We start from the raw sequence: 25304 nt of genomic DNA on the forward strand, positions 1-25304 counted from the left end.
AGGCGGCGCGAGGCTCGCGCGCCGCTGGGATTGGCTCGTGGCGGGAGCCGGCCCGCCCCCCCCGCCCCCTGGCCGAGCACGTCCGGGTCAGGCGGGCTGCGAGGGGAAGTGCGCGCGGGACGGGCGGCTGCGGGCGGGTGGCTCGGCGGCAGCTCGGCGGGCAGCCGCGTCGCCATCATGTCGCGGGGGTCTATTGAGATCCCTCTCCGGGACACCGATGAGGCGAGTTGGGGGCTGGGAGGGGGCGGCGCGGTGCGGCCTGGTCCTGGGGCGGGGGAGGAAGGAGGGCGCTCTGGGGTGCGTGCCGGGGCGCGGGCGTTCGTCGCTTCCTCTCGGAGTTTTGTCCTGGGCTTAGGGGGAGTGTCGCTCCCTTCCCTGAGCGGAGCAGGTTGCTAGGGACACCGGCGTATCGTTTTGCGGAAAGAAACCCAAACCTGCCTTCGCCGGTGCCGCTCGGTGAACGGCGCCTGCCCTGTGCTAGCCGTAACACCCTGTCCCTGCCTGGTGTCTTGCTGGCGAGGGAGAGCCCTTGGAAGAGGCGGGCGGGCTGTCCGGGGCCTTGGGTACCACGCGTCTCTCAGGAAGGGGCAGCCCCTCCTCCCGCTATAGGTGCATCCAGCACAGCCACCCCTCAGGAGGGAAGACCCTGCTAGGAACAGTATCTGATCTTTAGTTTGTGCTTGTTTATGGTGGCGTCCAGCTAAATTCTCTCTTTAGTTTGTTGGACGCTGATTTTCCTGGCTGCATTGATTTGTAAACAGCATGCATGTCCCTAAATTGGCATATAGGTACAGGTAGGGCAGTTGGTCCACTCTGTAAAGGTCTTGGAATGTGAGTTTAGAAATTAATTTAACTTTATTTAAGGTAGACTGCCATGAACCAAGGTTAAAAGATGTAAGAGAAGTATTTAGAACTTTGCAGGGTTTTATCAAGTTTGAAGTTAAATCATTCCATAGCAGATACTAAACACTATAGCTAAATAGGGTATTGACACATACTGCTTACGGGCTGAAGAATGCTTTTTGTGAACGTATCTATCCATAGTCTAACAAATGTTATGGCTAGGACTACATGGATCCTGAAGTTTTGAATTAATCACTAAAGGCTGCTATAAAATACAGGCTTTTTTTTGCTGCCCTTTTTTACTTCCATATTTATTTGCTGTGCTGGCAACATCTATTTCTTGTTAATAACTATTTTAGCTTGTAGATGAGGGTTGCCCAAATTTAAAAACCGCATTATCTGTCAAACAGGAGGTACTGTGCAAGACAAACTGAAAATGACAGTAGTAACAGAAATATTTTTGTTGGTACTCTCAAATTTTGAACAGTTAGAACTATAAACCCTTATAAACTGGACTGCTCTAATCCAGTCTTCAGAGAAAGAGTTCCTGCACTGGTAATCAGGGTAGAAGCCTGGGTACTACAACTACACCTCTTACTTGCTGTAAAGTAAATGGTAACGTAGATGACTAATGTTAAAGGCAGCATGACTGAGTAGCAAGTGAACTAACAGACAGTTAAATTCTGTTGCCAAACATCCCACCTTGGGAGTATCTGTTCCTTTTTCCTCATTTTCCATATCAGAAGAGTAGGTCAACATGGGAAAATCATACTTGCGAAATAATGCTCGCATGGTGAAGCGTTGTTGATGTCATTTGCTCATGATGACTATGGTTGTTAATATTCAGAGATTTAGTCTGTTCTTTATAATGTTTGCCACTTCAATAATCCCTTAATTTTCTTGGGCGTAAAGATGACTTTACAACATTTCAGGGCTCTGAGATAAAACCTAGGTATTGATTCTCCAACACCTGATTACTTGGAAGATTTTGACTGTATCCTAGAACTTTGTATTTACCTGTAGGAAAACTTTTTGAAGTTCAACAGTGTGGAGTTACGTTGGTTATTAGCTGAACTTTAAAAATTCTGAGCCTGAAATCTATGGTGAAAGAAGTTGAGTTACCATCTCTGCTTATTTTCCCTGACTAGTATCCCAAACATTGGGCTGTCTTTTCTCTGATATTTATGAGAGGCCATCACTTTTGTCTTGTTCACAATACAGTACATTATCACTTCCTTTGTCCGTAACCATGTTTAAACACAAATAGTTATTTCTGTTTTGTGCTTTGAAATGTCCAGCTTCCTTTGAGCTCAGTGATAAATAACATCATTAATGCTTTGTGAAAAGAAAATGTGTATTGTTTGGTTCCAGGTTATTGAGCTTGACTTCGATCAGTTACCTGAGGGTGATGAAGTTATAAGTATACTGAAACAGGAACACACTCAACTGCACATATGGATTGCCTTAGCGGTTAGTATATATACAAACTGTATATTTAAATATTATATTTTAAGATAATCAAATAATACTTTCCACTCCCTTACTTTTATGACAGGGATAGCTGAATTCTGAAGAGGGTTATTTGGTCACTGATTATGGGCCAGATATTTCTGATTTAACATATGCATATTACGATTTTAATTTCATCTTTTTTTCATGAAACAATGCTGCTTGAGGCCTGCTTTTGAAGTTGGTTTTTTTTGATCCATACTTGTCCTGGTTTGTGCCTTTGTTTATGCACTTCATAAAAAAGTGCATGGAAAGTATGGTGCAATGTGCAAAAAGTCAAAGTAGTTCAGAGGAAAAACAATTGATTCTTCACTTAGAAATCTCTCTAAGACTTCTGTCTCAGTGTTGGGGTGGTGACAGAAAAATACTTGGACGTATTGGAATGCCTTTGATTCTCCCTACATGTATGTCTGATTTATCCCTACATTCTGGGAAAGACTCTGTGTGACACCTAAAGCATCAACTTGAGATGTTACATACTCACTGGGTTAGCATCATCTGTTAAACCTGTATGTCTTGTAGCTGGAATACTACAAACAAGGGAAAACAGAAGACTTTGTGAAGCTGTTGGAAGCTGCACGCATAGATGGTAACTTGGACTATAGAGACCATGAGAAAGATCAGATGACATGTCTGGATACTCTGGCAGCGTACTATGTACAGCAGGCTCGGAAGGAGAAGAACAAAGATAACAAGAAGGAGCTCATTACACAGGCTACCTTGCTGTATACTATGGCTGACAAAATTATCATGTATGATCAGGTAAGACCAAAATCTGGGTAAAAATCCATATGCGTAAATTATTTAGTGGTTTTAAAGAAAATGCTAAAGGGAAGATAGAAACTGCTCAGGCTTTAAAGTCTGTAAGTGTAGCACATATAAGCAGAACTTGTAAGTACCTGAAATGTGTGTGGGTGCCACCAGGAATAATTACCTCTAGCTTGGGACGCTGGATAGAACTATGTCAGTCAACTTGAGGGTTGGGAAGGAAGGATTGGTTGTTGCTCTTTGCTTGATAATATGTGAACTTTAGAAGTAGATGGAAAAGACCCTTTTTGGTTTATTTTTCTTCCTAATGTAAGAGAAATTAATTATAGAAAGCAGTATCGCATAGCGAGTTAATCTTTCTCTTAGTCTAATCTTCATGTTTTACAACAATAAATGTATTGCAATTTTTTTTCCCTTATCTAGAATCACTTGTTGGGAAGAGCCTGCTTTTGTCTGCTTGAAGGTGATAAGATGGACCAAGCTGATGCACAATTCCACTTTGTGCTCAACCAGTCTCCAAATAATATTCCTGCCCTTCTCGGTATGAATTTATGGGTATTTTTGTAAAAACCTGGTCTCTCCAGTTGAGTTTTGGAATGAATTATGTGCTTAAGAAGAGGGTGCATATGCGAGTAGAGAGAAGGAATGTGATCAAGAAGTGTGCGCTTTTGATGAGAAATACATGACAGAAATGATTTTAAACTTGGGAAGTATACATAGGTGGAAGAGCTAGGAAAATGTATAATGCTAGCTAGCATCTTCTGAGAGCTGTGGGCATATATCCAGTCCAACTACTTACATATCCCTGATGATGCCAAGGAAGCTGTATACTCTGTCAAAGGTGAAGATACCAGTAGTGAGGGGTCAGTGGGCTGTAACACTTGTATTTTAATCTGTTTGCTAATTAATCTAGTCTTAGTAAGTGTCTTTCCACTGGACCAGGAAAGAATTTTAAGTTTCTGCCAAAAACCATGAAAATGTAACTTTAATCTTCCCATGTTTGATTTTTTTCGTACGCTTGGCACCATCAAAGGTAATAAGTTGTAGCTGTCTGAATTTTCTGTTAGTTTTTAACTGTAACTTTTGAAAATTAGCACAGCACAGAATAATACTTATGAGCTTCTGATTTATAACTACTTTGTTTATATTTCTGATTTATTTGTAACTGGTATGTTATAACAGGTAAAGCATGCATTTCTTTCAACAAGAAAGATTACAGAGGAGCCCTTGCCTACTACAAGAAAGCATTGCGTACCAATCCAGGTTGCCCAGGTAAGACAGAAAGTATTTGCTAGTGGAAGTATTTGCTGTGCTTGCAAGATAACTCAAGTCTTCCTAATTCAAATATCAAAGGGCTTTTTTGTGATCTGTATCTGTCAAAAAAACCCCAACCCTCATTATAGAGGAGTTCAGGTGTTTGTTGACTTGAAGTGTTCCTTAATTGTTAGAGAAGGGAATTGTGTTTAGGAAAATACTTTTCATTTTTTCTAATTATTACCTTTTAAAGAGCGATTAGTAAATAAGTTGCATGTAAGAGAAGTTAAAATTGTATGGGGAGGGAACTGTTGCAGAACCCATCTCTGAGCTCTTGGAATAAGGGTTAAGAAAATGATTATTAGCTTTAGTAGCATCAATAATGAAACAAAACATGAAAAGTAAAATTCTATCTGTAGCACATGATACTAGTTTTGCTGGTGTTGCGTGATTTTCTTACTGCGAAAATCTGGGAAAGCTCTTGATAACACTGTTTAGAGATATTAGTTCAGGGGATTTGCATTAGGATCATAAACACTCTTAAAGTCTCTTGAGAGATGTGATATACTTGGCCATAACCTATCTGAAAAAGAATTTATTATGAAGTTGATGTATGTTCTGTAGTCTGGTTTAGTGTAAGAATCATTGCTGCAGAAGTGGATTAAAAATGCAAGCCTTACTCTTAAACAAACATCTTTCACTCCCCTTTTTCACACAAACTCAGATTTGAAATTGCTGTATGTAAATGTCTCTGTATTCCTAGTTTACAGGCAGTCTGAAAGGGCAATATGATGTGAATTTTCTCTATTAGTTCATCTGTACATGATCATGAAAGTTAGACGATGATAAACAGCATTTTGTTAGTAGTGAATCAGTTGACCATTGGAGGAGAAATGTCTAGCTAACTTCTTTATTTGTCTGTGTTTTCTGAAGGCCTACTAGTCTCAGGTGAACTTACTCTGCCTAAGAAATTTCCAGTCCTTTCATCTGGCAATTTGTTAATGCCTTTATTATTTTTTTAATACATTTCCATAAAAGTAACTTTTTATTTGTTCAGTATCAGAGTCTTTTGGAAACATAGACCCATGTTCTGGGATGTATGAAGAATTAAAGTCTTACTAATCTGTTGAAGTTAGTTTTGCTGCCAAGCGTGGGAAGCTGCCTTTAAAAACAATAAATCGTTAGATGGCTTTACAGGTGTTAAAGAAATATTAAAAATTTTAATTGGTGTCCAGAATGTAAAAAAGGTCATAAATTTGAAATTTGGGGATTTTGAATCATGTCATCTTGTTCTCTAGCTGAGGTTCGATTAGGAATGGGCCACTGCTTCGTGAAACTGAACAAGTTGGAAAAAGCTCGTTTAGCATTCAGCAGGGCTCTGGAGCTAAATTCAAAATGCGTAGGGGCTTTGGTTGGACTGGCTGTTCTGGAACTCAATAATAAAGAGGTGGGTCTGTCTTCACAAGGATTTGTACTCAGTTTACTTCTTATCTGAAAAAGCAAACTTTTTATCCTTTGAAAGGTAGTCCAGTTTTTAAAAGGTGTAATAACCTTTGTGGTTAAATGACTTTAAGTCTATGTCACTACTGAATGATGTTATAGATATGTACTTGTGATGTGAGCAGCACATTCTGAATAACTTATTCTTCTGTTGCTAAAAATCTTTAACTCTGTTGCTTATGGAGGTGGTGAGTACAGAAAAACAATGCTAGATCAACTATTTTATGTAAAATAATAAAAATCCATGGGGAGATGTGTGAATGCATGTCAAATTGCTTAAAAAACCCAAAAGTGCCGATTTAAAAATCTTATTTAATGAGCGATAGTTATAATATGTATAATAGCCAGCCTTGCTTAGTCATTTCTGACTCTGAAGGGTAACTAAATCAGTTTGTACTTGAGATGCTCTAAAAGTCCTCAAATACTTAAAGACCTCACTTGCAACGGCAGCTTTCTACTAGATCATCAGGAATTTTTGTGGAAAGAGCATCATGCTAACAGGAAAGTCAAGGTAAAAGATGTAGCCTCGGGAGATTATTCCTGAGCTTTAAGGAACATAACCTTTCAAACAAGTGTAAAAGTTGTATTTTAGCTGCCTTGGCATGGATGCCATGTGATAAACCAAAGAGTAGGCAAGAACAAATTTTAACCAGGCTGATGAAACTACAATAAAGTGGTGACCCTACCTCTCTAGATGTTATCACTAGAAAAATACATATGCTCATATAGCTTAATCGGGATTGTAAGATCTGAGGTGGTTAATCCATGCTAAGGAAGTTATTAGTGGAGGATAGGATCTTTAAGTGTTTTTTTTAAAAAAAAAAAAAAAGTTACATAATTGTATGTTGCTAACATTTAGTGTTAGGCCGTCTGTAGAACACGTAGCTCCCTAGAAAGATCTTTTGTTAGCACAGAATGTCTGAAAAGTACTTGGTTTCCTATGTCACAGGAAAAAAAAATAGTTTTGAAGATGTTGTAAGATACAGCTGTTGAGATGGTGCTGATACCTTTCAATGTTTCATGTAGGCGGATTCCATCAAGAATGGTGTTCAACTCCTCTCTAGGGCTTACACAATTGATCCCAGTAATCCAATGGTGTTGAATCACTTGGCTAATCATTTCTTCTTCAAGAAGGTAAGAGGTCTGTGGAATTTTACAGTTAAATACTTGATAACTTCTGAACAAGGACTCTAGTTTTAGATTCAGTCTCATTTCATCAGGCTAAGTGGTGCCTAATATGGAACTGTTAATCTAGGTGGACAAGTGTAAAGGTTTTGACTTAAATTTTGTGTAAACTTTTTTCAAGAAAAGAAAAGGTATGCTTACTTCTTAAGTCAAGGTCACCTTTGTGTCCTGAAGGATTTTTGGTTTGTGGTTTTTTGTGTTGTTTTTTGTTTGCTTGTGTTTTCTCTTCCATGCTTTAAAATATGAAATAGAGAAAAGAACAGTAACCAGTAAAATTAAATCTGTTATTAATTTAGTCAGTGCTATGGCTAAAGCTTTCTTGTATTTTCCAGCTATCCTTGTTTAAATAATAAATCACTGCACTGTAAATAAAATGAAGACTTTCAAATTTCATTTAAGTTCCTTTTTTTCAGGACTATGGTAAAGTACAACACCTGGCTCTTCATGCTTTCCATAATACAGAAGTCGAAGCAATGCAGGCAGAGAGTTGTTATCAGCTGGCTAGGTCTTTTCATGTACAGGTAGGACAATTTTCAAATTGAGATTACACTTAAAAATCTGTCTTATAAAAGTTCATATAAAGCTTACCTGTGAAAACACTACCTGTTCTTTGATTACTTCTTTTTCATTAGGAAGATTATGATCAAGCTTTCCAGTATTATTACCAGGCCACTCAGTTTGCCTCATCTTCCTTTGTACTTCCATTTTTTGGATTGGGTCAAATGTACATTTATCGAGGGGACAAAGAGAATGCGTCACAATGCTTTGAAAAAGTTTTGAAAGCCTATCCTAACAATTACGAGACTATGAAAATCCTTGGATCTCTTTATGCGGCTTCAGAAGACCAGGAGAAACGGGATATTGCAAAGGTGAGTTTTGCTTCTGCCAGCATCATGCTTTTACATGCATGAGTAGAACTTAAAAATCAGACTTGAAATCAGACTGTACCTTAAGTTGCATAAAACTCAGGGTTACTTGGCTGTAGGTATAGAATATTTAATATTGGCTATCATGAGAGATCCTCTGAACTGTGGAGAGTCACAGCTTCTCAACAGAACTGAGACTCCTATGGGGCTCTGGCTAAAGCAAGTGCAGGAATTTAGAGGAGCCCCAGCCTCACGTTTATATTTGGTACTATGAAAAGGGCAGAATTCCTCCCATATATGCTATAATTCTCTGAAGATGGTAAGTTAGCTAATGTTTTCCTGAAGACAGCAAATTAGCTAGTGAGTTTCATAAAACACTTGTCTTAGCTTCTCTGGAAGGATTTTTAAATGAAAGTGTGTTTTAACGTAATGTTGGGTAACTAAATACAAAAAATGTTAGACATTTTTCTTGCTTCTCATGTTGGTGTAATAGTTTCTGCTTCTCTAAGACTTTAAGCAGGTGTTATGTTCTACAGAAAAATACAGTAATGAAAGAAGGAAACTAATGCAATTTTTTTGTGACAAAATTGTGCAGATGTTTAAGATGTTTTCTTTTGCAGTGCGGTTTATCTTTCTGGTGTTAAGGTTAATACCTTCACTCTTTCTTTTGATTGTATGTATATTTTTTTAAACAGTTTGTGTGTCTCCAAAGAGGTATAATTATTTTTTGCTGTTTTTCAGGGACATCTAAAGAAAGTCACAGAACAATATCCTGATGATGTAGAGGCATGGATTGAGCTAGCCCAAATTCTAGAACAGACTGATATACAGGTATTATCAATACACACCTGGCGAATTATCTGCGTGCCTCTCATAAGAGCACATAGAGCTCATTCTCTTATTTCTTTCACCACTTTCTCTTCCTTTGTAAAGGGTGCACTGTCAGCCTATGGTACAGCCACACGCATTCTGCAAGAGAAAGTACAGGCTGATGTCCCACCAGAGATTTTGAATAATGTGGGTGCTCTGCACTTCAGGCTGGGAAACCTAGGAGAAGCAAAGGTATGTAATTGCTCAAAGTTTGAACTGAGTTTCTTGATCACCCAGAAGTTTTCCTTTAAGAATATTCTGGAGTGCTTTATTCCTTTTTTTCTTTTTATACTTTAGAAATATTTTTTGGCATCACTGGATCGTGCAAAAGCAGAAGCTGAACATGATGAGCATTATTACAACGCTATCTCTGTAACAACGTCCTATAACCTTGCCAGACTATATGAGGCGATGTGTGAATTTCATGAAGCGGAAAAACTGTATAAAAACATTTTAAGAGAACATCCTAATTACGTTGATTGTAAGAAACATTTGGTATTTCAGTTTCACAGTCCTCCTTATAATACCAAAAATCTTCCCATTTACAGTGTCTTCTGGTCTCCTTATATCTGTCTTTGCTTCTTTTCAGAGTAGTTTTGGGGCTTACCTACATGCTATTTCCCTACCTTTTTTTTAAGGCCTGCATCATCCTTATAGTCTAATATCCAGCTTTAAGCCTTCTAATTATTGGTAAATCATACTGTACTCCAAAAATCTAGCAAAATTAGCTTATCTAGACTTGCATGCCTTTGCTTTCTTGCACCCCACCCCTAACAAAGCCTTAGTACCTCAGCCCTCGGGTGCAATCAAGGCCATCCACTTGATACACCCAGGCTTTGCAACTCTGCCTGTCTGGGTGGAAATAGAGACCCTTTGGGAGAATCATTTTATCTTGGACCTTGGCCTTCCTCCCGGGAAGAAGAGCTGTTCAGGGTGTTAGCACAGCTTCTATGGCACATCCTGGTTTTTTTCCTTACTCTGCTTTTCCTCTTGCCCTCAAGTAGCTGACCTGTGATATTTGCTGCAAAGGCAAGGTGGTAGCCCTTGCTCAGCAAGCTGCAGCACACAGCATGCCCCAGCCTAACCTACAGCCTTTTCCCTGTTTGTTTTCTGTTGTCGCCTGCTAACTGATACTCTTCCTAAAGACTGTGGAGATGGGAGAGCTGTTTAAAGGGAAGGGAGAGAGTTATGTAACTGATGTATCCTTCTTTCTTTGGGGTTTCTCAATTGTCTTTAACTTACGAAACTAATGAGAAACATTCACATTACGTTAACTGTTAGAAATCTGCAATTTCTGTATCACCATTGTGGATGGACGTTCCTCTTCACGTGGTGTGTCTCATTTTGAATAGGGTATGAAAGGTGTCTCAATGTTTGCTGTCCTTGGCAGACCAAGAAAAGGTTGCTTTTGAAATTCATGCATGGCCAATATTTTCTTTGTTTGAGATAACTTTAACCTGTTTCCTGATTTTTTTTTTTTTTAATTTTTTTTTTTCCATTTTTATTTTTAGGCTACTTGCGCTTGGGAGCTATGGCTAGGGATAAAGGAAATTTTTATGAGGCTTCTGATTGGTTTAAAGAAGCACTTCAGATAAATCAGGTTTGTAACCCTTTAAGTGTTTAAAGTTAAAACACTTGAAATACTACCTTAAAATTTTGTTTTCCTTTTGTTGCGTTTTTACTTTGTTCACATAAACTAGGGGAAGAAGAAAAAACTACTGTAATCTGCTGTCTGTGTGTTTTGTTGTTCTTTTTTTAAATATGGAATTCTATTTAAGAAAAATAGCATTTTATGCTTGAAAAAGTAACTTTGCAAGGGAAAATGATGCTTTTGCAAGTTACAGTGAATTTTTATTTAGGACCATCCGGATGCTTGGTCTCTGATTGGCAATCTTCATTTGGCTAAGCAAGAATGGGGTCCAGGACAGAAGAAATTTGAAAGGATATTGAAACAGCCCTCCACACAAAATGACACTTACTCCATGCTGGCTCTTGGCAACGTCTGGTTACAGACGCTACATCAACCTACAAGAGACAGAGAAAAGGTAATGGGCGCCTGTCTGCCCTGTGTGTGGTTTTATTTATTTAACTTTTGTACATTCTTAGCTTCTCAGAGCCTTTCCTTGATGCCTATTTGGCATCTTATAGTCTGTAAAACTTCTGGGTAGATCTTTTAATACCCCATTATAGAAATGAGTGCTCAATTGAGGTACTTCATTCTGCAGGAGAAGCGTCATCAAGACCGTGCATTAGCGATCTACAAGCAAGTACTCAGAAATGATTCAAAGAATTTGTATGCTGCTAATGGCATAGGTGAATATTAGACTCTAATTTTCCTTCAGAGGTGATGATATTCTTACGTTTCATGCTTTAGTATAGAATTGTTTTTGTAGGGCCTGAATGCTATGTAGTGGAGCACAGGATAGAATAGCTTTCATGTGCAACTATGTCACTTAGTTTTTAATGGGGAACTTCATTCAGGCAATATTTTGTTTTCTTTGGTAAGAGTACATAGTACACGAACCTGGAAGCTTACGCTGTAAATATTATTCTCCCCTTAGGAGCTGTCTTGGCACATAAAGGATATTTCCGTGAAGCTCGTGATGTTTTTGCCCAAGTGAGAGAGGCAACAGCAGATATCAGTGATGTGTGGCTGAATTTGGCACATATCTACGTAGAACAGAAACAGTACATCAGTGCTGTGCAGATGGTAACATCTCTAAATTGAACTACATAATATGTTGGGTTAGATGACTTCTGGGTGTTTCTCTGTTGTCATAGCAGCTGCGAAAGTTTCTGAATAATATTTTAACAAGTTAGGTTTATTTCTAGCATGCTGTTAGCTGTCAAGTCTAGATTTAAAATCAAACTGCCAAAGGTGGGTAAGGGGTAACAAAGCAACTACCATTTGTACACTTTTTTTTTGTTAGCAGAGTTAAAACGTAATTGGGTTAGAATTTTGGTCTCAGAATTAATTTTTAGTGAGAGAGGTTTCAGTCAGTGTACTTAACTTTTTGTGATTTACATTCAGATGTTACTGAAGTAAGTAAATGCAATTTGTTGCTGGGATTTTTTTAATAGCAACAGTTCCTATTTTTTTTTTTTTACAAATGATTGCATAAGTAATAATCGGAGCTGTCTGTGCCATGATTTCTTTCACCAAAGTTAATATCACAAGGTAATTCATGTTGGAAGAAATTGGTTGAGGTCATCTGGTTCAACCTGCTCAAGCAAGCTAACTTTCAAATATCAACCTATTCTACCTGAATTCCCTCAATTAGTTGATCAAAAGCATACAAGTAAGCTAAAAAAAAAAGCGTGTGCTGAACAGGACAGAAGCTAAGAACAAAATCCTTTCATTGAGAGTGGGTCCACATTGAGGCTCAGAAATACTTAAAGCAATCTTGAAGCTTTTTGTGATGGTCATAAGGAAGAGATACGGGGCCTTTCTTGTCTGATCAAGACCTCAGTAGTCCCTATCCTCCAGTGAACTAGTGTTAAAAAGCTTTAGTAACACAATCAGATTCATTCTGTTGTGTTTGAATTACAGTGGGAAACTGGGTATCGTTTTCACCTTTTGATTTGTCAGAAAAATGTTGTACTCATTTGCTAATATATTTAATTAAAGCTGTTAGTAGAAATGTGTTTATTTACTGAGGTGTTTTATTGTTCCCTGGGTTGTGCTATGCAGTCAGTACAAGCCACAGTCTGTGATACATGATATTGGACTCAAAGGGAGATGAATTGAATTGAGTAGTCTAGCTTACTATAGCCACAACAATTATTCTAGTGAGTTCTCTACCATAAAGCATACAAATCCGAGGCAGATATAAGCTAAATACAAAAACTTTGACTCTAAAGATGAGTGAAAATTGGGCACTCACAACAGTGTGATCCAAGAGTAGTGACTTCAAGCATTATAGTTAGGGCAGTTCCTGTATTTGAGCTGGAAATAAAAATGACTTTGTATTTCTTACTATTTGGAGGTTTAGAAAGAGTGAATGATTCCTTGAGAAAAGAGTATGTTAAACAGAAGGTGCTTGTTACTGAAAAGGATACAAGTTTCTTAACTGAAGCTTTGATTCTAGACCCACAAAACCTATAGTAACAAGTCTTCCTTTACACTTCAGAACAACTAGATAGCCCTTGGCATGCCAAGTTATTCAGCTAGGTGGACAAAGCAAATATGTTGCTGAGTTATCTGAAAGGTGTGGATTTTTCTTAATTAATTGCATCAGATATATGGAATTACTACATTAAATATGTTTCAATTCGTAAAATATCTTGTATGAATAAAGAAAATAGATTTCACACCATACAGCAGAGAATAATTGAGTGCACTTCAAATAAGTCATATTTGTTGGACTTACTTTGCACGTACCACCTATTGTAACTATTCTATTGTATTTTAAGACCTAGAGAGCCTTCTGGACTGCTGTCAGTTTCCAGGAAAATTGGGTACTTGCTACAGAACAGCAGAAAGACTTTTCTGATCAATGAAAAGGAGGCATCTGTGTAGCATGGCACACTTTAAAAAACAAAAGGCATATTAGCAGTAATGCTTTTTAGGAATAGAAACATTTGCTGGAGTTAGGTTAAATAAGTAACGATTGTCACCTCTTATTTTGATTCCCCCCCCCCCCCCCCCCCCCCCCCATTTCAGTATGAAAACTGCCTCAGAAAGTTCTATAAGCATCAAAATACTGAAGTATTACTATATTTGGCCCGGGCGCTCTTCAAATGTGGGAAATTACAGGAATGCAAACAAACTTTGTTAAAGGTACGAATATAAAACATTATATATCACAGAGTGAAATTACTGTGAGTTGATGCATGTTTGTGTCTCTAAATTCAGTAGTCTTGGATTGAAATAATGGTGCTTACTCTCTGTATGTCACTTCAGTATACCCCTGTATCACATTGTAGCACATCTTCACAACATGCTTTTTATTTACAGGCCAGGCACGTAGCGCCAAGTGATACAGTCCTTATGTTTAATGTGGCTTTAGTGCTACAAAGACTAGCTACCTCTGTCCTGAAAGATGAAAAAAGCAATCTAAAGGAGGTTCTTAATGCTGTGAAAGAACTGGAGCTAGCCCACAGGTAAAGATGGTTTGTTTCTAATCATTATAATCTATTTTGTTGTTCCCTTGTGGTAAATTTGCAGTATAGGTCACAAATCTGGTTAGACAAGCAATCATCTCCTGTGAAGCACTGTATGTAGTTCTAGAGTTTGTAGTAGGAAAACAGAGATTGAGCCTGACAAAACAATGTATTCAAACTTGCTTGAGAGCTAGTTTTGTTTGGCCAGGTGGCCAATATGTTTCCCAAAGGGTTTTGTATTACTATGATGAAGATGCGCTTCTTCCTGGAAAAGCACAGTTGGAAAAAGAGTTGAAAATTATTCCACCTACTTAATACTTTTTTTGATGATTTCTTTCAAAACAGCCTATAAGGCTCAAAAGCAAATCTATTTATATTATATAAGCCTAGTTAATGACTGGTGGTTCTTGAAAACTAATTTTGCCCTCCTATTGGCAAATAAAGCCTAAGTATTTTCATGTCTGAGGAACAGAAGGAGTTTCAGTGTGTTTGGGATCTTTTAGTTCTCTTTTTAAAAGAAAAAAAAATCTGGGCAGAAAACAGTGTGATTAATCTGATCCAGCTGTAACCATCTTTTTCAACCACTTATTCTGCTCCTAGATATTGCTGGTGTATCTGGTGCTTGCTTTATGCGTTCCTGGCTCTGCTGTTATGTTGAGGATAGATGTTGCCTTTCAGTAATTTTGGCAACTAAAGCAAGCCTTTCATACAAGCAAGCACTTCACAATTCTAGTGCTTTACATAATGCAAACTAAACATTCAGACACAAATTCTAACTTAAATTCCATTAGAATTCCATTGTTGTTACTGTTTTGAGGAAGTTGCTTGAAAACCTTTATTTTTCAGATGTCTATCACTTTGGAAAATATTTTCCATAATCTAAAACTCAGCAAGGAATTATTTTCTTCATATGCACAAGAACTTGAGTTCAGTCTAGCACAAAAGCACTTCATTTAAAATGTGTCTAATGGAATATGGGAAGAAACTGGCAAACTTGAAAGTCAGGAAGTTGTTTTCTTTAAATTCATTGAAGAAACTGTTTTCAAGACACTGATCATCACAGCTTAGCCATCTACTTGAAGGTTTGTTGTATTTATGAGGGCCAGGTTTAAGGAGGGTGTTCTGGAAGGACTTTTAAAAAATAAGTGTTCCTTCTTTTTCTTATGCTGGATTCAAGCAATTAAGCTGTGACATATAAGGAATAAATCTGCTGGCATCAGCAATGTACTTATTGCTAGAAGCAGTAAATGAAATCTTACAACTCTCTTTAGAATCTTTCAGGGGTTTTGTTCTGCTCTAGAGTGGTTTTAGAATGTTTTAAATTTGGAGAACTCTGAATGTACGTTTATACTGTTGTATTAAAAGGGGCTGCACACAGAGAAAATTGGTGAGATTTACTCATCTGTTGAGTTTGATAAGATTGTAATTCAGGATTAAATGCTTTGGTTTAAGGCAAAATTACAATAAATATATAAGTAATGCCATATTTGCTTAGTTTTGTTGTTTTTTCTTCCAGGTACTTTAGTTACTTGAGTAAAGTAGGTGATAAGATGAGATTTGACTTGGCACTTGCTGCTACAGAAGCCAGGTAAAAAACCAACCAACCAAAACCACAAACAAATCCTTCACTAGAGACCAAGTGGAATATTTTTGTCTTGTTTTTCTTACTAAAACTGGGTTCCAGAATTTAAACTGACAGTGTCTTACAACAGTAGAAATACAAGTGAAGGATTACTCCCTGCTACTGTTTCATTCTTTTCCTGTCTTTGCTTTCTAACACTTTTGTGCAGTCTAAAACTCAATGTGTGGTGTCTGCTATTAACTGGAGCCTGCAAAGCTTTAGCTGTTTTCATGGCAAATTTTCCATCACTGAGAGTGAAGTGACATTTATTTAAACATCTATAGCTCTCACTGTTTCGACTTTAAACACAATAATCTAACAATAAGTTTGCTTTCATGGAGATTTTTTGAGGTAGTTCATGGGTGAATAGCACTGGTCAGTTATTAAATCATGAAAAACTTGTTTTGCAGAGTCTAGTCTGCTTTAACTTTTTGCTCATGGTAATGAGCTTATACACAAGCCTATTGAAATCGTTTCCTGTAAGCTTATTTCTTGGGTTTTCACTCAGTATGCCCTGTGTTCCATTTGTTGTATATTCTTCTAAGATTTTCATAGCTGTATACAAATAACACCTGTTGGCCATCATGTGCTGTACATCTTAAATAAAGCACTTTGTACAGAGAAGAAAATTTTAATCTTAATATTAAAAGAGATGTCACTATAACATGAGCTAAGGGGGTATTGAAAGCTCCTAGCTTACTTGTGCTTTAGTTTACTCAAAAGTCTGTACTACTCTTCTATTTTGCTATTTTCAAGTAGGTCTGTTTTCTTTGTCGGTGATATGAACATAGTGTGATGCGTGCCCTTCATAAAACTGTTTCTTCTCGTAGTATGTGTCTGCCACCTTCCTTTACTTGAAAACATTGCATGTTACAGGCAATGCTCTGACTTACTGAGTCAAGCCCAGTACCACGTGGCTCGGGCACGCAAGCAGGATGAAGAAGAGAGGGAGCTGCGTGCAAAGCAAGAGCAAGAAAAGGAGCTGCTTCGCCAAAAACTACTTAAAGAACAGGTTTCATTCTGTATACTACTTTTTTTTAAAAACGCATACTTCATTTTTGAAAAGTATGCTTGTCAACAGTATATATACTCTTGTTGCTCTGTGGTGGTACCTGGTGGTACTGATAAGATGTCTGGTAGCTATTTTTTGTAGTTATGGTAAGTGCTAGCAGAAAATGTTATAGTGAATAGGTGATAATCACTCTTTCTTCCCCATAGCCTCAGAAATAAATTTTTATTTCTATAATGAAATAAAATTGGTGCCCCAGAAGGTCTGCCATGAAATTTCTGTACTGACAGGCTGGATGAGGAAGCACTTGGTGCAACAGTTCTTTCAGACTTTTCCCTACTCTAGCATAGGCTTGTAGAAAACATTTTTGGTTTTTTGCCATGTGGACCTTCTGCTGTGACATAGACTGTTAAAAATCAGTTTTTCAGTTTCTTGTCAGCAAATAATTTAGACGCCTGCAATTATAATCACCACAAATTCAATAGTTAGTTTTCTCTCTGTTTCAGGAAGAGAAGCGCCTAAGAGAAAAAGAAGAACAGAAGAAACTTCTAGAACAAAGAGCTCAATATGTGGAGAAAACCAAGAATATTCTGATGTTCACTGGTGAAGTAGAAGGATCAAAGGAGAAAAAACGTGGTGGTGGCGGAGGCAGGGTAGAACAAATTTTTTTTTTTAATGTCCTTCATTATCCCCTTTTGATGTATGGTCTCTTCCAGTAGCAAGCTTTTAATTTCAAGCTTCTAGGCTCCACTAAGTGAAATTGCACAGTTTTAGTACTAAAATGTAAAAATTGGGAGTAAATACTTAAAAGTTCCAAGCATGGTGGCATCACCAAAATCTGTTCAATTGCTAAAACAACAGAAGGAGATTATTTTATTATGTGCAAAATTGGAATCAGTTTCAAAATTGTATCTATCTAGAGATTATGGGAAAGTTGGCAGAAGAAGGTCTGTATTTTCCTATCTTCAAAAATGTTTTGAGATGATAGAGTTTCTATTTTGACTTATTTTCTGGTACCTTTTTAACTGGAAGGTGAATAATAGGCTATATTGTGGGGCTTTTATGTATTATAGCGATCCAAAAAAGGAGCAGGGGAATTTGATGAGTTTGTCAACGATGACAGTGATGAAGATCTGCCCGTGTCTAGAAAGAAAAAGAAGAGGAAGGGCAGTGGTAGTGAACAAGATGGGGAAGAAGAGGAGGGTGAGAGAAAGAAGAAGAAGAGGAGGAGGTAACTGATACTTTAATGTTAGACTTCCCTGAGAAATAGTATGGCTTTTAAGTATATTCTCATCCAGTCTTTCATAACGGTTTAAAAAATGAACCGTTGTCAAGAGGTCACATGCTTCATTTTTATTTATACATGCACCTTATAAGAAACAGCCACTCTGCAAAAGAAGTGAGTAACACTTGATAAACCAGACATTTCTTGAGACTGGTATTTTTTGAATATGTTTTTTTGCAGTGTTATGCTTTACATCATATAAAATATGTTTCTGTTTAAGACCCCAGAAGGCGGATGAGGGGAGTGACGATGAAGAACATGAAAACGGTCCAAGACCTAAAAAGCGACGTCCACCTAAAGCGGAGAAGAAGAAGGCTGTAAGTTAAACCCTGAATAACTGCATCACTTTCTAAATATGTGTTTGGAGTTCAGCATTGCTCTGGTCAAGAGAGATTTATTAATGTTGAAAATTACAACAAAACTTCTTGCAGCAAACTGCCTTTGAGCGAGCTTTTGTCCCCCTCCCCTGTTGCTATTGCTGCTTCAAGGATGAAAAGGATATTTCTGAAGCCATCTAGAATTAAGTGATAGTAAATGGAACATTTTTTAAAAGCATGTCTGGTTTTCTGAATGTTTCTGTGTTTGGGCTCCATGCATTAACCAACCACATGAACAAGCAACCCTTTGTTTTTCCTCTATACAGCCCAAACCAGAACGTCTGCCTCCTTCAATGAAAGGAAAGATCAAATCAAAAGCCATCATTTCATCAAGTGATGATTCTTCTGATGAGGATAAACTCAAAATTGCTGATGACGGGTAAGAATTGTAATTAACTTTGTATGTACTGAAGTTTCAATGCATGCTTTCAAGAGAAACTGCAGTGTTAATAATAATGAGATAATGCAAAGATAATGAGACACCTTTCATTGTACTCACATCACTGTCTGTTGCATATTAATTCCACTTGTTCTCATTCTGATAATGCTAGCATTACTCAAATCCTGGTGTTTCATTTTATTTTTAAGCTAAGGATAGCATCATTTAATACGGTGGGTTTTTTTCTTCTCTTCCCTACAGACACGCTAGGAATAGCAACAGTGATTCAGATGATGGGGAACAGCAGCACAGTAAACGCATTGTTTCGGATAGCGATTCTGACAACAGAAACAAATCTGGTAGCGAGGCAGGTAGTCCGAGGAGGTCCAGTGTCCACCCATCTGAGGAAGATTCTGACAGTGACAGGCCGGCTAGGAAAAGGAGGCGGTCAGATTCAGAGCAGTCTGACAATGAGTCTGTACAGTCGGGGAGAAGTCGTTCTGGTGGGTCAGAAAATGAATCTCGCCCAGCTTCTCGCAGCGCTGACTCAGACAAAGATTCTGAGAGAGGATCTGACAACGAGGGTTCTGGCAGAGGATCTGGTAATGAATCTGAACCAGAAGGATCGAATGATGAGGGGTCTGAAGGTGGTTCAGATGACAGTGATTAGATCTAAGTTACAGACCATCTTTTTAAAATGTTCATGTAAATATATTTCAGTTATAGGGAAAATTCAATTTTTATATTTTAAAACTGTGATTTAAAAAAAACCCAACCTTAATGTTTTAGTAGACTGCTGTGAGACCTTTCTGTGATTCTTTCTATTAGCAACTAATGGATGTTTCTCTAGGTTGGCTTATGGTTTATTTTGAAATTGAAACTGCTGTAGATGAAGAACAGTACTGTACTATAATCGGCACACCGAGGATGGAATGCATGTAAAAACTATGGAACATAAAATCTTGGTTTAGGTGGTTCCAGTGTGGCTAAAACTGTGTGTTCTGTGCTTATACATGCATAGGTGGATCTTAAAATCTTACCAAATGGAATAAAGAGCTGTGGATATTTATCTTTTTCCTCATTCTTCTGAATAAAAGGTCAGTAGGGAGGTTTTTCTTACTTTCTATTAAAGAATACATTTCTCATGATGCAACTCCTTATGTTTCCAAGAGTTTGTTCTTTTGCTTCTGTTTGTTAAATGAGGTGAAAAGATGCAGAGATTAAAGAAATTTTATAAAGTAACAGTGCAGATGTAGGTGAAATACTTAAATTGGCAGGTAAAAAAAGAAATTGAGAACTACGTATTACTTGAGAAGGGTAAAGCTGCCAGTGTCACAATAAACTTCCTGTTTATTTCCTTGGAGTGATTTGCCTCTTAAAAGGTATAAACAGAAACCCTGAAAATGTTAAATTTGACAAAAGAATCTGTTTTGAGGATGTAGTCTTAGGATTATTTTAGCTTAAGTACGTGGCTTTTGGAATTAAGTTTGTTCATATAATGTGTTCAGGAACAACAATGAAAAATTGCTGTGTTTTAGACTAAAGTGAATCTGATTTCTCCGTGCAGTTTTGGAAAAAAAAAAGGTCATATTTTGCACCAGTCCCCCAAAATTGTTTTTAAATTTTTTTTCATTGGTCATTAAGTCCGATGTTAAGCATTTGCTAAGAGAAGATTATGTAGATCTGGTTAGTGTATTACTGTGGTTTTTGATAGACTGTTGCTTTGTTTTTAGAAGGTCTGGATTGTCACTACTGATAGTTCACTTCAAGTACAAACTGAAAGTTAAGTTTCCCATGCTGCTATTTCTGGTTTGCTGTGAGCATTAGCTGTTCTCATTGTGTATGTGTTTTTCATGTGTTTATGGGCTGTTGGTAACCATAACAGACAAAACAGAATGTAGAACAGTTGAGATATCTCTCTTTGTGGTCAGTTTGGTATCAAGTTTATATATGTGGTCTTACCTAAAACTTACGTGCTTGATAACAGATTAAAGAACAGCTGTCATGCTTGTTGGATTAGAGCAAAACTGAATCTTAATTCAGTCTTCTTGTTGATATAGTCACTTAGGTGGAAGATTTGTGACAGTCCAAGGCTGAAAGCTAGGTAGCTTTGAAAACATACACTTGAGGAAAATTTGCGGCCCTTGTAGGAAATGATTCTCCTGTTGATAGAATCGTGACCTGGGTTCTCACATCTCTCAGAATCACAAGCAAGCAGTGGATAGATGAGGTATGTACGCTTGATGTCACACTGCTTCACATAGGAAGCTATAAAGTAGTATGAGGAAATTAATGCAACTAAAGAAAACTAATACATGCAAGGTGAAACAAATGGAGCACTGCCAGCAACGTCAAGTATGAGAGTAACCAGCTTTTAGCAACAGGAAGGAAGAAGAAAATGTACAGTACTTACTATATCTTAGTGGAGATGTATTGGAGGCAGAAAAATGTTTCTGTCATAGCCTTCTCTTGTTATTAATGGTATCTTTCTTACAAAAGGTCTGAAGGTCTCGATATGGTGCTGTATGTAGCAAAATATATTTTCTGTAGGTAAAAGTTAGCTCTAGATAAAGTGCTGAGTGGGTCTTCAGATCAAACATCCAGTTGGAGAGAAATATTTTCAGTAAGTGTAAAATAAAAGGGGTTTCCATACATCTATTGTCTGAAAAGTAAGTGGATTTTTTGAGATTTCCACAGTCAGGAGGCTTGTAAGAAGAGGTTATAACTTGAAAGGGTTCAAAATGCATGATACACAAGAGGCCAATCAGCAGGGAAGGAAAGGGGCAGGCGATGCTTTTGCTTCTGTTACCCTGCTTTTACTGAGCAAAAGGAGGAGAAAAAGAAAAAAAAAAACCAGGAGTCAACATTTCTTTTTCCTCCCCTTTGATTAGGACGGTTAATGGAAGGATTAAGGTTACATAAAAAGTCACATGTTGCTGTAATTGGAGAGAAAGCTGCGTTTTAGCTTAATTCATATTTTCTAATGCTTGTTTTCTGAAAGTGCAATGGTGGAATAATGTTGCTGTCATTCTCTTGGCAGCATTCCTTGCCTTCTGAAGTAGGTGGCTGGCTTGCAGCTATTAAATTCCTTTATTTATAGCAGTAATCTATTCCAGAATAAAATACAGGGAGTTAGAAGTTTAATACTGCATTTCTATAGAAGTGCTTTATTCCTAGTTTGTTATTCATCCACTAACAAGTTGCATGACTGTATGAGAAGAGGGTTTCCTATTGAGCTGTTGCAGCTTAGTATTTTGCTCTCCTCTCATGTGAGCAGATCTTCTCTAGAATACAGTAGAAAAGGATCGTGATGTTTGCTGTTAGCAAGCAGTTGATTTAAATCTGAAATTTGTAGACTGGCCCTTCACAGAACAAACACTTCAAATGTAACTTAAATAACTGAAGTTGCTGAGTTGTTGTGTGGCTTGGGGTTTTTCTTTTGTTCTGTTTTGGTTTTTTTTAATCCACCTACTCAAGCTTTTCTCTTTCAGAAATTTTTCCAGGTCAGTACTTGGTGGGAAGGAGTAGCTGTCACTTTGGAGCATATAAATTGATTCATTCTCTTTCTAAATGTTCTGCTAATTTAACTCTGAAAACAACAGTAGTCTATCCACATGGAAGGTGCAGGAATGTATTTGGAAATGTGCTGCCAAGGAATGCTTTGGACAAGGCAGGACCGGGAGCTGTAGGAGCACTACAGCTAAAATTATATCAGTTCTTTTTATAAGGAAAGGCCTCTTTCTGGGAATAACTTCCTTACCATGGTAAATATTTCACTGTTTAGAGCAGGGGTTCTCAACCTTTCCTTCACTGCAGACCCCCTTTAAATACCTTTTGTGGCTGCAGAACACCAAGACTTAATTCCAGATTTAAAGCACTAGACTGCATCAAGTATTTATTTCAATTTTCTCATGAAGGGTCTCCAAATTTGGAGAGAAGGGGGAATAAGTTAATCTGTTAATGCACACACTCCTATTATAAATCTTTATTGCAATGAGTCCATATGAATTTAAAATAATAGCATGAACACTCTTCTTGCTCAAATGGCCCATTCTATGGTATTTTAATGTGCTAATTCTAAATTTGATACCAATTTTTACATTAAAATTTGAAAAGTTTTACAATTCTTCTCACCTCCCCCCTTGTTTGTCTGTGTTCAGTCACCATATATTTTTGTGTATGGGTCCAGGGCCACCACTTGGAGGAACAGACTTCAGCCCAGTTGTGGCCCTAAAGAGGGCCATTAGGTTAAGAAAATGTTTTTAAGAGAAAAAACGCCTAGTTAAAGTGAGTCTGACCAACCACAACTACAACCACATGGAACCATTAATACAACATACACCTACAAAAGTCAGATGACAATGAAAGCTAGAAAGCCTGTGTGGACCCCCTGCTATGACATCGTGGCCCCCCAGGGGTCCACGGACCACAGGCTGAGAACCACTGGTTTAGAGCAATGTTTGTTGTAGAAAGGCCTGTTCCTCCTGCACAGGCTTAAAGTGTTACATTAGGGATTGATTGCTACTGTTGACGTCTTAATTAAAACTTACAGGCTTTCTGAAACAAGTTTCCTCCCTACTTCATTTTGTGCAGTTTCTTTGCTCTTGTGACGTAGTGCTCCGGTGATCTATTTGTTCAATAATAGTAGCTAAATTCCAGTAAATGAATCTTGAATTCAGAAGCTACCTGGAAAAATTCCTACAGCTGGAGCTGCAGTCAGCAAGGACAAATTCACTATTAATATGGCTAACAAAGCAAGTTGACAAAATGGGTGTGAAAAAGGGTATGTAACCAAATACTTATTCTTCTCATAGCTAGTAGTACTTAGCACTCTCCTAATAATACTTTTATTATTTAGCAGCTGTAGTTGCTCTGCAGAAGAGGATTTGGAGATAAAATCAAAGGGAATACCAAATATGGGAATACTTAGGAGAGAAATTCAAAGTATACAGAAAATGTCTAGGATTTCTATCCTATCTGTGAATTTCAGTCCACATCCATTCAAACTTTGAGTGGTTTATACTAGAAATACTTGAAACTTTAGGATTTTTTTTTTAAGTCTTGGCAGAACCTATAGAAGGTGAAGTTGTATAATCATGCAGCTCGTAAGGCCTTTTTTTTTTTTTCTTCAGTCTGTAACTACTAGAGAAGTTAAGAATGCTCATCACAGTAATGTTCTTTAAATTAAGATAATTTTATTGTCAGGGATAGATCTGTCCCTCTGGGTTGTTCTCTTTCCCCTTTTTAGTTTTTTCTTTACCCTTAGGCAAAAACTCTTTGTTTCTCTGCAATCTCCAGAGCTTGGGACTGGCTAAGTACTTGGTCTACAAACTATGTCATATTGGCAGACTTGATTTGAGTTTGCCTTATTCTTAAGGCTCCATTTGAAATTATACATACTGAAGAGCCCATATCGTTGATGCTAAATATGTATCATCCTTATCTTGTGCATGTCCCTGTATCTGACTGTTTGGAGATGCCCCCACTGTTGTTATGGTGTTGCTTGAACTCCAGATGTGCTGTATTTGGCTGTATAGCATGTAAGAGTCTCATACCTTCCCACCCATTCCTTTTTGATTAAAATACAAATACCCTGCTTTAGCCAAAGAAAGGGTTTCTGTTTAGCACCTTCAAGAGAGTGTGAAGTGGCAGTGACTTCAGTGGTGTTTTCTGTTGCCTTGGAAGGGTCCAAGCAATGCTCTGGCTCTTTAAACATTTTTGAACCCTTCAGAGTCCTTAGCAGATGAATCTACTCTCTTGCCTCTCTTGAAGGCTGTGCAAATACCATACGCTCATTGCAATAGCCAAAGCATTCTTGGAGACCTTGAGGGATATCCTGGGTCCACTCTGGTTTTTTAGGGCTCAGCTCACTGGCCTCCTGTGAAAGGTACAGTTCACTGGTCACACAATACCTTCAGTGACAGATATTGTCTAGAAGGTTCTGGCTTAGACCTACTTTAATGCATAAGTGACTTTCTAATTAGGTCACAGAGCTAGTAGTAGAGAACTTCATCTTTGCTAGCTGCTCATTCTGTAACAATAGGACAGAGGAGGTTGTAGTTTAAGAAGAACCTCTTGCAATGCTGTATTTCCTCTGGGTGTTTCCACAAATCTGTTAAGAGAAAATTGTCTTTAGTCTTCTCACCTTTGCACCTGAAGGTTCTGGCTATACAGATGCTGCTAAATCAACAGACTGCTTTAAGCAGAACTGTTTCAAGCAGAGGCAAGATACTAATAAATATCAGTCTTGACTTTCCTTGCACTGGTGACTGGTTGCTACCGATTTTGAAGATGCATCAGAGAATATGAAACATCTCTTCATCCATCTCCACTCTTTCAAGACAGATAACTCTTTTGTTCCAACTTTCAGTAGAGTTTGAACTGTTCAAACTGGCTCTTCTGTCTGTATCTGCCATGCTGTATGTCTCATACATGTCCCATTCTCACAGGAGTCTGTCTAAGCAAAAGGTAACATTCTTTTTTCTTGTGGGAAGCTGTCCTGGACCAGCTGGAGAGGAAGAATTATTGTCAGCAGCTATTTTCTAGCACTAAGAAGGGAAGAGAAATTACATCTCATTTGCAGGAACTAAGCATATTCATGCACAAATTCAAGTTGGTGATTTTAGTCAAAATGATCTTGACTTTTCAGGCACATACCTTTTTAACCTCCAGGGTACCTATTTCTGACTTTAGCAGGGACATACTTTTTAAGAATACTGGCACTTAATGGTGGGT

At 37.8% G+C, this 25304-nt stretch overlaps 1 protein-coding gene across 2 annotated transcripts; it reads left to right on the top strand.

Moving 5' to 3' along the window:
* Positions 1–77: 77 nt before the first annotated feature.
* Positions 78–19722, top strand: CTR9 (CTR9 homolog, Paf1/RNA polymerase II complex component). Of its 2 annotated transcripts, XM_074842450.1 has the most exons (25): positions 78–222; positions 2215–2313; positions 2875–3114; positions 3544–3661; positions 4303–4392; positions 5673–5821; positions 6901–7008; positions 7473–7580; positions 7692–7928; positions 8667–8756; positions 8859–8987; positions 9093–9276; positions 10307–10395; positions 10655–10840; positions 11021–11108; positions 11357–11505; positions 13459–13575; positions 13753–13898; positions 15415–15486; positions 16396–16531; positions 17035–17181; positions 17602–17759; positions 18034–18130; positions 18457–18569; positions 18831–19722. In XM_074842450.1, exons 1-25 carry the CDS (start codon positions 178–180, stop codon positions 19237–19239), a joined length of 3504 nt encoding a protein of 1167 aa, XP_074698551.1. In that variant the 5' UTR covers positions 78–177; the 3' UTR covers positions 19240–19722. The 2 variants fall into 2 exon arrangements, with proteins under 2 accessions (XP_074698551.1, XP_074698552.1); XM_074842451.1 differs by lacking the exons at positions 78–222; positions 2215–2313; positions 2875–3114; positions 5673–5821 and having other exon boundaries at positions 3548–3661.
* Positions 19723–25304: the final 5582 nt, after the last annotated feature.

The sequence above is a fragment of the Strix aluco genome, chromosome 16, assembly GCF_031877795.1.
Source record: "Strix aluco isolate bStrAlu1 chromosome 16, bStrAlu1.hap1, whole genome shotgun sequence".
Taxonomy (NCBI): Eukaryota; Metazoa; Chordata; class Aves; order Strigiformes; family Strigidae; genus Strix; species Strix aluco.

Coding starts and splice junctions, on each gene's coding strand:
- CTR9 (XM_074842450.1), top strand. CDS start 178: ATGTCGCGGGGGTCTATTGAGATCCCTCTCCGGGACACCGATGAG. Junction 4,393..5,672: donor TACCAATCCAGGTTGCCCAG/GTAAGACAGAAA, acceptor CTTGTTCTCTAG/CTGAGGTTCGATTAGGAATG. Junction 13,899..15,414: donor GAACTGGAGCTAGCCCACAG/GTAAAGATGGTT, acceptor TTTTTCTTCCAG/GTACTTTAGTTACTTGAGTA.